Raw genomic sequence first — 15,076 nt, 5'->3', positions numbered from 1 at the left:
TGACTGAAACCAATGTCCCCACTGCCATGAGATCTTCCCGGAGCTCCTTCCTTGTTGTCCTTGGGTTAGCCTTGACTTTTCGGACAAGCCTGGCCTCGGCACGGGAGGACACTTTCAAAGGCTGTCCAGGCCGTGGAAGGCTAACAGTAGTTCCAGAAGCCTTCCACTTACGGATGATGCTCCCAACAGTGGAGACAGGTAGGCCCAACTCCTTGGAAAGGGTTTTGTACCCCTTGCCAGCCTTGTGACCCTCCACGATCTTGTCTCTGATGGCCTTGGAATGCTCCTTTGTCTTTCCCATGTTGACCATGTCTGAGTGCTGTTCACAAGTTTGGGGAGGGTCTTAAATAGTCAGAAAAGGCTGGCAAAAGAGATCTTTAATCCACACATGTGAAGCTCATTATTCTTGGTGCCTGAACTACTTCTTAATACTTTAGGGGGACCAAACAGAATTCTTGTGGTTTGAGGGGTTGAATAATAAATGACACTCTGAATTAACTTTTAACGTTTTAAAAAAATTAAAAAAAAATAAAAAATTTGCTGCAGTGCATTTCCCACTTCCAGGCTGATCTACAGTACAAATGTCACAATGCCAAGTTAATTCCGCATGTGTCAACCAGCTAAATCTGCAGGGGGTTGAATACTACTTGTAGGCACTGTATATAAAGTTACATATATTTAAAAAATCTATAATATAAAAATATATGAAATGTATATATAAAATATATAATTTAATATTTATATTTTAAATAAATATTTTTTATATATATAAAAAATAAAAATATATATTTTTAATATATATAAAAATTATATAATATAAAATATATATAAATATTGATATTATAATATATATATAACAATATATTAAAATATTTATTTTTTAATATATATAAAAATATTCTATAAAAAATATATTAAAATATATTTATATTATATTTAATATATTTTTAATATATATACACATATATTTTTTATTATACATATTTTAATATATTTTTTATTGTGATATATTTTTTATTTCTTTATAAAAAAAAAAATACAAGCAAAAGAGTCAAGAAACAGCTCGTGGCTACGAATGGCCGTTTCATGATTTAAGATATGTTTAATAGCTTTTTTTTTCTTTTTTTCAAATGTAGACCCAGAAAGGTCTAACTCATAACAGAACAACGACAAATACCACAGAATATACAATACACATTGCTTTCTTTAGGGGCTAGAACATTTACTGAGGATTCAGGTGCTGCATTAAGTGTGATGACCAGGACCAAGATGTCACGCAGCTCTCAAATTAATCATAAAAAAATGAAAAAAAAAATTGCCAATAACTCCCCACCTACCCCCAAATTAAAAAAATACAATTATTTCATTAAAACATAACAAAAACAAAAAAACTAAAAGCAACAGTTCATCAAGAGAAATGGTGAATACAGAAACAGACAGAGGTCAGACGGCGCCATTAACCTTGTCTCTGCTACTGAGGCAGATTAGTGCCTCAACAGCAGAGAAAGAAGAGTTAATTTGGCATCTATATTGGGTACATTTGCACACCTCAGTCTAAATCTTGCTAAAACAATGTATCCAGCCCACCCGCCCCGCCATAATTCACTCATTTATTCATTCCTGCCTAGTCATCATTTCCGTTTCCTCTTCCAATTTTTGGTTTTGCATTGGTCCGATGTTACGGTAGAGACTGCGCTGCGCAGAGAAGTGTAAAAAGGGCAGAACAATTCTGCAAAGACCAAGATCGTAAGTGATAAAAGCACTTGCATTTTTATTTCTAAAAAAAAAAAACCTTTCAACATTTTGACACTTTTTTTGCAATTTTCTTCTAATGGCAACATTTGGCACATGTAAAGTTTTGTCAAATTTGTTGGCTTACCGTAGTGCTTCAAGATACCTCTAAACCTTTTGTAGTGCAGGGTCCATACACTTTCAGCATAACCTGCTATCTGTTCCATTTTGCAGGAAATAGACCCTATATGTATGACTGTGGGTATCCCCTTTTATAAAGAAACATACAAGACCTCATACCGTAGAGGGGTCATCCACTTTTGAGGATACGTTTTATTTTTTTTCTTACTTAAATTCAATTTTTTGGGGACTAAAAGTAATTTTTGTAATTGGGCTTCATTAAAATTTTTGCCTTCTACAGCCTCCGTGTGTTGCACTGTATTACTGACTGCAGAAGGAGTTCACTGAGAATCTCTCAGTGAACTCGTGCTACTGGTCCAATGGGAGTTTCTAGCTCATATTTGTATTTTTTTAGCTGATTTAGGACCATTGATGAATGTGCAGGGAAACAATGAGCCTGTAGAAAAGCGTGCAACTTTTTTTTTTTTTTTATGAAATCGAACTGCAAAAATGATTTTTAAGAAAAAAAAATAAACAACCCCTTCTATTACTGATTGCAGTTTACAAGTAAAATGATGAATTGCTGGTTACTATAGGCAAAACACTTCTTTGGTGATATTCAGAATGCTGTTCATTCAATTTTATTGGATATTCTCACTGCACCTATTGGCAATAACTGAACAGATCATCACAAAATTTTTGCAAAGTGACAAAAAGAGTTGTCCACAGTTGACCAAACATGATGCTACAACACAAACTGCAAGATTGGTAGAATTAGCCTATAGAGAGCAACGCAGGATGACTCGGGACAAGGAGTTATCAGGATACGTATGTTACATGGCCGCATCAGTGTCACAGGGCACACAGTCAACCTAGAACAAAACGAATAGTCAGAGAATGGGTAAGCATTTGGTTAGCACCCGTTACGGTACCACTTCTGTGATCAACCTTTCCAGTACTGGGGCCCCCAGTGTCACTATGTCATTGCTCTGGGATTCCATAAGAAGGAGTTGCATATCTTATAAATCGGTCTTTCGCTTCCTACTGCACCTGGTTCCACTTACTATTGACCAACTACACGGCTGCCAAAATGTATACAATCAGATATTGAAGAACATTATGAACGTTACACGACCATATCAGTGTCACAGTCAACCTAGAACAAAACAGTCAGACAATGGTTGAAGCGTTTGGTTAGCACCCATTGCAGTACCCCTCCAGTGATCAACTGTCCAATACCATAGCCCCCGGTGTCACTATGCCATTGCTCTTAGATCCCATAACGAGTTTCATATCTTATAATCGGTCTTTCGCTTCCTACATCACCTGGTTCCACTTACTATTGGCCAACTACACTGCTGCCAAAAGGTATACAATCAGATATTAAAGTACATTAACTGCAGTGTGAGACTGCACATACATTCATATGTATCCAGTTGGTGTAAAACATTACCCATGAGGGTGCATGGATAACCCCTGATGCAGAATAAGGCTGAAATGCTTAAAAAAAAAAAAAAAGGTCCACCATTGAAAAAAAAACATAGCTATTCTTTTTTACGTCATATTCTTACAGGTATTAAAGGGTTATTCCTTTCTATTCGCCGATAAAGAAATTATGACTGCCTTCATGCACCACTAGAAGCTCACTGCATACTGGTACTGCATACCATAAAACTACCTATATAAAATGTGACCTCCAACTGGAGTATCTGTCTAATCAACTCTGCCACGAGACAAATCAGGAACCAGAATATACAGAAAATGACCAACTCTTCCCACTTTTTAGAAAGTATTTTCCGTATTTTTCGGACTATAAGGCGCACTTTTTTTCTCCAAAATTTTGGAGGAAAATGGGGGGTGCGTCTTATAATCCGAATGTTGGGGGGGGGGGCGGTAGCCGCAGAGGAGCGGGGCACAGGAGGCAGCAGCCGCCTGCTGCAGCCTACACTGTCCCCGCTGCTAAAGAAAATGAATATTCACTGCTCATGGGCGTGCATACCAGGATGGGGATGGGGGATATTGTCAGAATTGGGGGACATTACCCCTATACCAGTGTCAGCAGAAGACCACTCCCCCTTAAAAGTGCATCATGAACAAATTTTTTGCTTACATTTTCTTTTTATTATTATTTTCCTCTTCTAAAAACCTAGGTACGTCTTATAGTCCGAAAAATACGGTAAGTGAAATATGCAATTAATGAAGCTTCATTTTTTCTAACTAAACCATGCAGATCAATTAGAGACTCAAATAAAAAAAACCTTTGATTACTACAATTTATCTAGACAATTCCTTTAATCATCCGCTCCACGCTCATATGTCAATATGGAAAAATTGTGCAGCGTTTGGATGAGATCTGCAAAATCCCATCCACTTGCCTCCTACTGTCATCAGCTGTGGATATAATCCAAAGCTATTCCATCCCGTGTGGTTCTGTCCAAACACTTCTTTGTAACATGGACTTTGGTGTATGACTTTCTCACTAAAAATCCATTAAAAAATGCTTACAATAAGCTATAAAGCACACGGTGCAGTGGAGAAAAAAAAATGTGTCTGGTAGAGTCTTGGTATGAGCCATTCTTTTATCAAAATCAACTTGAATTCAAAACTTATGTCAAAAAATTTGTAAATAAAAAAAATATATATCCAGTGTTCATAATGAAGCTTCTCCTTGTAATAATGTTGTTGCTATAGTCAGGAAATTATTATTTTATTTCTGTGCAGATATAGATTTAAAAATTTCCTGTTGCAATCTGGAAACTGTCAGCAAGCAGCTATTGATAAATCCAATATTCTTGTGTGGGGTTTTTTTTTTTGGGGGGGAGGGTGCAAAGTGATTGAATTAGAAATACCTGGAAAAAAAAACACTGAATCCAATTGTCATTCATTTTGGTCCATGTGTCCGTTTTTGCTATAAGTTCAGCATCCGTTCTCCTCATAGGCAAAAAAGCGTCTCCTACCCATTAGGCCTCATCCAGACGCCTGTTTTCCGTATACGACTGATACCCGTGGTTTTCATGGATAGCACTCATACCAGTGATAGTCTATGGGGACATTCACATATCCGTGATTTTTCACGGACCGGAAAATCGCGGAGACACGTCCGATTTTGATCCGAGGGTGGGATCAAAATAGTCAATGCAAAGCTATCGGTCTGTAAAATAAAAAAAAAAAAAAAAAAAAAGAAGAAAGCAGATAATCGGTCCATGGACCAATCATAACCCATGTGCCGATGCACGTGGCCGGTTTTATGGACAGATTGCTTGTGTTGAAAAAGATGGTAGCATGCACTATTCTGGTCCTTTTTTGGAATGTACCGTGGCACAAATACCACAATGGAGCTGAGCGTGTGAGCCCTCCGATGGACGTGTAACTGAGCACGTGTGAGCCTTCGGATGGACGTGTAGCTGAGCAGGTGTGAGCCTTCGGATGGACGTGTAGCTGAGCATGTCTGAGCCTTCGGATGGACGCGTAGCTGAGCATGTCTGAGCCTTCGGATGGATGCGTAGCTGAGCATGTCTGAGCCTTCGGATGAACGTGTAGCTGTGCAGGTGTGAGCCTTCTGATGGACGTGTAGCTAAGCATGTCTGAGCCTTCGGATGGACGTGTAGCTGAGCATGTCTGAGCCTTCGGATGGATGTGTAGCTGAGCATGTCTGAGCCTTCGGATGGACGCGTAGCTGAGCATGTCTGAGCCTTCGGATGGACGCGTAGCTGTGCAGGTGTGAGCCTTCGGATGGACGCATAGCTGAGCAGGTCTGAGCCTTCGGATGGACGCGCAGCTGAGCAGGTCTGAGCCTTCGGATGGACGCGTAACTGAGCAGGTCTGAGCCTTCGGATGGACGCGTAACTGAGCAGGTCTGAGCCTTCGGATGGACGCGTAACTGAGCAGGTCTGAGCCTTCGGATGGACGCGTAACTGAGCAGGTCTGAGCCTTCGGATGGACGCGTAACTGAGCAGGTCTGAGCCTTCGGATGGACGCGTAACTGAGCAGGTCTGAGCCTTCGGATGGACGCGTAGCCGAGCACGTGTGAGCCTTCGGATGGACGCGTAGCCGAGCACGTGTGAGCCTTCGGATGGACGCGTAGCCGAGCACGTGTGAGCCTTCGGATGGACGCGTAGCCGAGCACGTGTGAGCCTTCGGATGGACGCGTAGCCGAGCACGTGTGAGCCTTCGGATGGACGCGTAGCCGAGCACGTGTGAGCCTTCGGATGGACGCGTAGCCGAGCACGTGTGAGCCTTCGGATGGACGCGTAGCCGAGCACGTGTGAGCCTTCGGATGGACGCGTAGCCGAGCACGTGTGAGCCTTCGGATGGACGCGTAGCCGAGCACGTGTGAGCCTTCGGATGGACGCGTAGCCGAGCACGTGTGAGCCTTCGGATGGACGCGTAGCCGAGCACGTGCGAGCCTTCGGATGGACGCGTAGCCGAGCACGTGCGAGCCTTCGGATGGACGCGTAGCCGAGCACGTGCGAGCCTTCGGATGGACGCGTAGCCGAGCACGTGCGAGCCTTCGGATGGACGCGTAGCCGAGCACGTGCGAGCCTTCCGATGGACGTGTAGCCGAGCAGGTGTGAGCCTTCGGATGGATGTGTAGCTGAGCAGGTGTGAGCCTTCGGATGGATGTGTAGCTGAGCAGGTGTGAGCCTTCGGATGGACGTTAGTTTGTTCCGGCAGTAGACACAACTAAACCTAGTCGATATTGATTTCTTCATCCATAGCCGCCTTGTGCCTCATCCTCTACCCCCCCCCCCCTCGTCCTATAGCACAAAATTAATTTGCTTGTTTGGCGCTTCTACGTCTCCTTTGTGGGTAATGTACAGAGTAGAGATAAAGGGAGCGGACCTTGTTATGTGTTGTTTCTTTAATAGGCACTGATCTTTTACCGCGTGCGCCTCTGATCACAATATATGAAAGGAGCTCTTGCTGAAAGTACCGGCGGCTTTGATACTCTGCCAGGAATAACAAAAAAATCCAATTGCCCATTAAGCTCTTCCTCTGTTTATCGGCCCAGACGAGAGCAAACGATGTTCATGTAACAGAGGGATTATCACATTAATGGGAACCTCTTTCTCTAAAGGAATCATGACAGTGCATCACCGCCAGACGTTCTGCCGTACCGTGCTCCCGCGCTAACGCCGGCCTTTATGCTTCATACTGCAAGTGGTGCACACGTTTATACACCCTTCATGGTGGTCCACTAAATAACAAAAAGAGACGGCTGTCCTTGGTACACTGACAACGATCGATTCTACTTTCAAAAACGGGTAAAAAACCCAAAAGTTAAGTGGTAGCTCCCACTGCCAATACAAGTACGGTGCTTATTTGCCTCGATAAAAGACAGACATTTTAGGCCACACGTCCTCTGCTGCGATGTTCTTGCAAAATAGCCCCCCTCCAGGCGTATAAATGCTCTCTGGTGCCACCTATTGGTGATAGCTGCGCTATAAGGCAATGTGCAACTCCGTAAAGGAGTTATACTCTACTGGCCAACTCCTTCCAAAAATGTTAAAGTAAGTGAAAAAAGTTAAAAAAAATAAATAAATAACACCTCCTGTTCCCAAAGTCTCTCCCAGTGGTAACGTGACAGCTGCAGCCAATCAAGTACTGTTGATCAGCTGCAGCCTATGCACTTCCATCAGGTGTAACTAATTGGCTGCAGTGCTGATGTGACCGCGCCATTTTTGCTGGAGTAGTGCCGATCCAGGAGTGGAGTGGTGGAAAACACCTTTAACAAGTCTTACTTTAAGTATGTAACCAAAACAGGGTCTTGTCTAGTTTTCTTCCTCCTGGAGAGATAATTTGAATACATTTTTCCCAGGGAGCACTGCATGGCCTACAAGTCTCCTTACGCCTCCGAGAGTCACAGTACCCTCTAGATCTTTGGTCAAGAAAAAAAAAAACATACTCCTAACATTAGAGTCTGGATGCCGGGGAGGACTCAGGTTGACTTTACAAATAGGAGATCGGTGACTGAAAATCAGCTCTTCAATTTTGCAAAAACTCATGGATTTCTGCCCCATTCAGAAGAATTGGAGAGTAACAAAAATGTGTTTAAAATAGGGAGAGGGGAGTAAGTCGCTGCCAAACATCTCTGGCACAGGCTTATTTTCCCTGCATATTGCGTTTTATCTGTTAAGGGGGGGGGGGGTTTGGGTTGCCATCATCCGCATGAGATAATCGCCCAGTCCTACTGAATACCGGGGGTCTCGGCCAGTCTTGGTCTAAAATGTAATGAAAGGAGGGGGGGCTTAGCAGTTGTATTTGAATGGTTAACGTTGAAACAGATTTCCGAGATGGTCTTTAATTTTGAGTAAAGCTTTCCTACATCACAATCTAACCTGGTATCAAACCTTTTTACTACAATACACGTGGATCAAAGATTGGGGGTTTAGAAGAGACAATAGCAAGAGCGGTTCTACAAGCAGAAAAAAAAAATCTGCACATGGTTTTTACATGCAGTCGCCTAGATTTCATCAGAAACAGAGAAAATTAAAACATCACTAAAGTAAAAGAAAAAGTCAACAAAATGGCAGCAAAAATGTAAATACACATCCACTGTATATAGCAGTTTTTGGGCACCATAAGATGATATGCTGCAATGTGTTGATGGGGGTCCATGGCCTGCTTAAAGGAACGCTTCAGGCAAAATGTATGCACTTTCTTCTGCCAAGCGCAGGGCCTGGGGGTAGATCATGCTCGCCACCTTCACTCGGCAGAACACACAGTAGGACAGATTTACTGATGTGATTTCCCCTAGACCTTGTTGGAAAATGTGACAGTTGGTGCACAATGTTGCGACACATTTTAGGATGTTTGCACCTTGTTTAAAAAAAAAAAAAAAAGAAAAGAAAAAAGGGACTTACATTAAAAGGAGGAGACTTAAAATGAGAAAACTTGCAGCAACATTTTGGTGCAAAAAAATGGTACCAAAGGCAGGTTAGAATTCAGGTACATTTACATTGGCCAACCGTGGCTCATGCAAGGGAGGGGGAGAGGAGTGGAGAAAGAGCGCGAGAGGGGGGAGAGAAGAGCGCGAGAGGGGGGAGAGAAGAGCGCGAGAGGGGGGAGAGAAGAGCGCGAGAGGGGGGAGAGAAGAGCGCGAGAGGGGGGAGAGAAGAGCGCGAGAGAGAAGAGAGCGAGAGAGGGAGAGAGCGAGAGGGGGAGAGAGCGAGAGGGGGAGAGAGCGAGAGGGGGAGAGAAGAGAGCGAGGGAGAGGGGGAGAGAAGAGAGGGAGAGAGAAGAGCACGAGGGAGAGGGGGAGAGAAGAGAGCGAGGGAGAGGCGGAGTGGGGGAGAGAAGAGAGCGAGAGGGGGAGAGAAGAGAGCGAGAGGGAGGGGGGAGAAGAGAGCTGGTTAGACTGGCAACCTCATTTCCATGCTCACAGGAAGATCAGTAACACGATCGCATAGACTATCATTATGTGCCGAGAACTATCACATATGCTGCCGAGAACAATGTATCTTTTTTACTCGTTTATCAGGTGATAGGCGGCATCTTTAGACAGACTGATAATTGGGAAACATTCCTAGGATCAAGATGCAGAAAATGTATCCCTTGGCATGGGTCACTGCTGCGTTTTCAGACTGCCCAAAGATTAGCCACGATTAGTAAATCTGCTCCAGTGTTCCCGTTTTGTCTTGGCTGTTCCTTTAAGAAGCCATTGCAGTCCGTAACAGAAAAGAGCAGAAGGCGTGATGAAGATTTGCTCCCTTTGGGTGTCAGACCGTACAATCCTTACATTATCAATTACCACAAATACAGAAGATTATACGTTCACTGCAAAAATCACTGTACAGCAGCTACAGCTTCCCACATCCAGAGAGTCCACTATTCATATTCTCTACGCATCTGAATTTTCTGAGCACCGGGCGAAACGTGAGAATTGTAAACTATAACAGATCTTTGAAAACGACAACATTTTTTATGTAATGAGACCACACCTTACCTGCCATATAGTGAGCAAGTCTACTACCGCAACTACGTCCACATATACAGAAAAGCCATGAAACCTTAGACCTGTTTATAGGCTTTATGTCCGACAGCAAGACCTTTTTTTTTTCTTGTATATCCTAGTCAGTCATAGAGGATAGAAAGTGAAGTTTAGTTTGGGCCCGGTGTACTAGACCCTCCGTGCTGCTGAACAGGAGGTGTACAAAATGCCAACTGTTGGCCAAAGAACAAGCGTATTAATTACAGCATCATAGAGATGAATGGCGGAATCACTGGAAACAGAAGGAACGCAATAGTTTCCAATTATCCCACTGATATTTTTGAGATGGACGACTCGTGTTTGTCCTGTCTCTGGCCACTAATAGGAAATAGTCAAAGTGGATAGATCTATACCTTCTTTTATAAGTTGCATGGGGGGGGTCTGGTATGTGGGCAAATCTGTTGGCAAAAGAGCAAGTGGACACCTTCATAGAAATTAAGGGGACAATAGGAAACAGAGGGAGGGCAAGAGCGAGGGAGGGCAAGAGCAAGGGAGGGCAAGAGCGGAGAGGGCAAGAGCAGAGAGGAGAGGAAGAGAGGAGAGGAAGAGAGGAGAGAGAGAGAAACAGTGAATGCTTGTTTTACTGTCTGGCTAGGCAATGGTAATGGTTCCGCATTGAACATATATAATAAAAGTTTAAAAAAAAAAAGCATTGCCGTAGGACGACCCCGTTTTACATATCAAGTAGCCCAAGCCAATGAGGTCCAAGTGTCATAGTTGACATATACTTTTGTCTGGACAGTTCCTGCCACTGTCATTACCAGTGCATACTTAAATGGAGGGTATGTAAAAAGAGCAAGTTCTCATGGACTTTGTTTTGCATCCATTGGTACCTGTAGAAACATGGAGCCTCCTGCATCATGGTCATTGGAGGCGAAACCAACCAGATATCAGCTGTTATTGCTCTGGCTGCCAGGGGCATCATCTCTGTGTTTGTTTAAGGCGTGAGGCCCAATAGATTTTAAGAATTTAGTCTCTAGAAATCTATATACAAGGTAATGTCAGACTAGTGGTACCCAAAGAGGAACACGTGACCATGAGAAAAAGGTAATGGGTTATTCAGTACATGGCGGCATTTATTTTGGACGCCGCCCCTATAAACACCTGGCGCTGCATCATTTTACCTTCTCGTGACTGCAAAAGTAGAAGAGAGCTCCATCAGGAATGAGACCTGCATGCAATCATTAGTCCGTCCCATCAATCCCACTCTTTGCACCCCCTTTCTTCCTACAGTGAAAGTCTTACCACATAAATTAAAGCAGTGGGGGGGCACAAAAAAAAGGTGGTTAACCCCTTCACTGCAAGAGAGTCTGCGGCAAAAGTCAAAAGCAAACGTCACCGGCAGTTAACAGGCTAAGCAGCTTCAGACAGCATTTTGTAAAGCAATACCTTTTTTTTTTTTTTCACAGTATCATCTTTCTTTAACCCCTGATTATGTTTTTTTGGTTTTTATTTTTTTTTCCATCACATCTAAAGCTAAAGCTATAATGAGGCCCATGTCCCTTTTAAGAAAGTTCAAAGTTCACATTTCCATAAAAGAACAACAGCTAAAAAAAAAAAAGAAAAGTAGAAAAAAAAAATTAAAAAGAAATAAAAAGAAGAGAGTGTTTATCGTTTGTTATTTTTTGGTCTTGTTTGTTTCTCTCTTTCTTTCATTCATGGTTTCAGGTATGTCCTCCACCTGATGTGGAATTTTTTTTTTGGTATACGATTTTGTTCCCCCTCATTTCCATGGCGCTTTCTCTGAAGTTTTTAAAAGTTTATAACTTTTTTTTTTTTTTTTTAATACTTTGGCACAGAGAAAAAAAAAATTATTATTTTTTTTTCTTTTTTTGTAAAACCCACAAATAAAATGGAAAAAAAATAAAAATAAAATGAGAAGTTTTTCAAAGAGGCCGTTAAAGCTTTTGGAACGGGAAATGCAGAAGGGACAGTTCTGAGCTTCTTGCACCTCACCGGAAATTTTAGGTTTCTTTTTTTTTTTGGTTTTCGATAACATTCCCTCCTTGAGTTTCTTTTTTTTTTTTTTCTTTTTTTTTTTCTTAAAATAATATCGGCTTCTTCAGATGAGGTATATAAGACAGAGAAAGACGCACCCCTGCAGCCCTCACCCTTTGTGACTCTTGTACCATTGTCCATGGGATGGAAGGGCTCAGAAGGAGGGGGAACATGAGATTTTTGGTAACTCTATTTCTTGGTATATATCTTCACTCTGCCAACACTCAGAGTCTGTACTTTGGCACAGCGTTAGCAAAGAATAAGTTTTTGTTTGTTTTTTGGTTTCTTCTTTGTGTTTGTTTTGGTTTTCATTTTTTTGGTTTGCTTGGTTTTTGTTTCTTTTTTTGTCCATCCACGGAAACATATGATCCAGGAAATATATCCCATGAAATTAAACAAAAACAAAAAGAAAAGGCAAAAAAATAAATAAATAAATAAATAGGAATTAAAAGCAAAAGAAAATTAGGCAAAGTCGAAATTTTTTTAAAAGCTATTGTGCATCGTAGGGGTTAAAATATATAAATATTTGGTACTGGAAAGTTAAAATGACTGGTAAGTGAAAAGAAAAAAAATATCAATTTATCTTTAAAAAAAAAAAACATCCGGGGAAAACTTTTTGAATGTTTTTTTCCACCTGCTCGGCGAAAAAAAAAAGTTTTCTAACCACATCTAAAAGATGGAACGGGAAATTCTAGATTGAGTTTTCCGTAAACAGAATTCTGAAAAAGTTTTCTTTTTGTGTGGGATGGGAAGAGGGGGCGTTAGTTCAGCATTTTCTAAATAAATAATGGGGAGCGTAAACGAACAATAAAGGGGTTCAGTGCTGGCTAAACGTAAAAAAAAACAAAAAACCTAATAAATAAATCTGTGTGTGTGTTTTTTCAATATGGACGTCACACATATACACAGAGTTACTCTGAGGTTCTAGAGATATGTTAGGCTTTGGATAAAGCTGTTATTTTGGTATTTGGTGTAGAAGAGGGGGAAGCGATGGGCGCTATTTTATCCCATTCACCCCACCCCATGAGCGGATTTTGCTCCCGCTGCAGTCTCCTCCCCTTCCTCCTAAAAATCTGTGGACGTTCATTCTCTGTAATAAGAGAACGTAAAGCAACAGGAGGAAGGAACTTGGAGGGTCTCCCTGCCCCCAACCCCCACCTGAATTCACCTCGTAACTAAAAAAATGGCACCTAGCTCAACATGACTAACAAGAGGGAGCAGTGGGGGTGGGGCTCAGTCTTTGGGAATTCCTTTGGTTGGGGGAGCTCTGTACACCCCAAGTAGGGTGCAGCATATTTTTTGGTTTCTCTGAAGTATTTCCGAGGTTTGGATTTTTTTTTTGGTTTAGGATATTTGTTTTTGGTTCTTCATTTTGGTTCCATTTTTTTTCCCCCCCCTCCACGCGTTTCACTTCTTCACTTCGGTGGGGGGGCTTTGAGGGGGAAAAGAGGCAACACCATCTGAAAAAGTACTCACACCTCTGCCCCCCTGAAGTATCCAAGAGCCTCCATTTTTATATGGAGGCTCAGCTTTGGGTGCTGGTGGAGGTTGAAGAGGAGGGAGGGGGGGGGGGGGGGGGGAAGAGATGGGTTTCCCCTCTTTCAATCGCTCTCCCCGCTGTGCTGGGAGCCTCCTGGACTGTGCTGTAGGTTGGGAATTGCAGCCTCGCCAGAAGAAGTGGTGGAGGCTGGAGAAAGACTGGGGGTACCACCAGCAGATGCGATGCGTCCCAGACCGGAGCCGAGAAGAGGGAGACCTCCAGGGTTCAGGAAGAGTGGAGAGCTCATCAGACCGGGAGCACTGGACATGCTGGAACCGCTGGCAAGGATGAAGTTACCGCAGGCATCAAGACCGGAGAGTGGCAGAGAGCCACCACTGGTCAGAGCTAGGAGACAAAAAAAAAAAGTAATGCAATTAATTTCATGAGAAAAAGCGAGATAAAAAATAAATAAGAGATGAAAACACAGAAATAACCACTCAAATGAAGAGAATCATGTCACTCAAGCGTCCTTTTTGGTCATTTGCATATTTGACTTTCACTATCGTGAAAAAAAAAGTTGTAAATCCTCCAGGGGGTCTTACTAAATGTCTCCGATAATACTCCGCAAAGCGCCTGCAGACGAGCAGGAACTAAAGTGCAACGACTCGAGAGTTTGTCTCAAAAAGCTTTTTGGTTACTTCTACAAATTATAATTTATACTGCTTTTATAGACGTTCAGCAGCCGTGCTGAGGAGTATGGGATAAGTTAAGAGCAACGACAGCTTTTCCAGACCTTATGTAATTATATAAAAAAAAAAATATATCGTTTTCATGTAAGACCCCCCTCCATTTTTCACAGGTGAAATGTCATGGAGGAAACTTCACGGCCCATCAATACAAATGTTAATGTGATGACGCATGCTGTGAACATTCACGAGGGAGTCCATGTGACTTCTCCTGTCCTACAAACCTTGGATGGTGGCCAGTGGGTTTCCAGCCAAGAGGGCTGAGTTCAACCCCGGGCTGACCCCGAGCACTGTGCCCCTGTAAGACCAAGAAAATGGATAAGACGGGAAAGACATTTTAATTAGCACTAAGCCGATACCTTCCATAGTATATAGACTCCTAGCCGGGGAGTACCGGGAACTTCACACCACTTCGATCAGGCAGTAGAAGGAGTCAGTGGCAATACATTTTTTGCTTTAAAATGTTCTCTATTGTGCGCATGACTGCATATGGGAGACATTGTACATTTACACTCAAACCTAAATCCATAGGACAGTCTGATTATGTATGGTTCATCTTGGGTTCTCTACAGTTCAAACACTCAAACTACTGAATGCCCCACCCGAAGAGGTAGTAAAGGCAGATACTGTGACAACTTAAAAAAAAACTGGTTGCCTTTATAGTAAGAGATGGTAGATTCAGCTGAAAGCCACACACACTTAGGGGGTATGAATGAGAACGTGATTTTGCACTAAACCCGAGGTGTTCCCTATAAATGCCTGCTATCCTGAGGATTGGCCATCAATGTTAAAGTCCAGTATAAACCCTTTAAATCCCCCCCTCATTTTTCTACTGCCGCTGTGCTGGTGGTCTTGCAGTGATAGCATCATGAATGCTGCAGTCAATCACTAGTCACGTGTACAGCGTGACAGCTAGAGCCAGTGATTGGCTGCAGCAGTCACATGCCAAGGATGTGGCGGCTTAGGTAATTTTTTTTTATCATTTTATAACTTTTCCTGTAAAAATAAAAG

General features: G+C 42.5%; 1 protein-coding gene across 3 annotated transcripts in view; it reads right to left on the bottom strand.

Moving 5' to 3' along the window:
- Positions 1–9,082: 9,082 nt before the first annotated feature.
- Positions 9,083–15,076, bottom strand: part of POU2F2 (POU class 2 homeobox 2) — a 148,355-nt gene continuing 142,361 nt past the window's right edge. For 2 of the 3 annotated variants that reach the window (XM_073655883.1, XM_073655884.1), the window contains 2 exons: positions 14,290–14,363; positions 9,083–13,724 (listed from right to left, as the gene is read on the bottom strand). In XM_073655883.1, coding sequence (XP_073511984.1) covers positions 13,441–13,724; positions 14,290–14,363 — 358 coding nt within the window. In that variant the 3' untranslated portion in view covers positions 9,083–13,440. The remainder of the gene's footprint in view (positions 13,725–14,289; positions 14,364–15,076) is intronic. The other variant, XM_073655885.1, reaches the window with a different exon arrangement.

This window comes from Phyllobates terribilis, unplaced genomic scaffold, assembly GCF_046119375.1.
Source record: "Phyllobates terribilis strain yellow unplaced genomic scaffold, ASM4611937v1 Scaffold_12__6_contigs__length_324123572, whole genome shotgun sequence".
Taxonomy (NCBI): domain Eukaryota; kingdom Metazoa; phylum Chordata; class Amphibia; order Anura; family Dendrobatidae; genus Phyllobates; species Phyllobates terribilis.
Note: the sequence above shows the minus strand (reverse complement) of the source record. Positions and strands in the feature narration are given on the sequence as shown.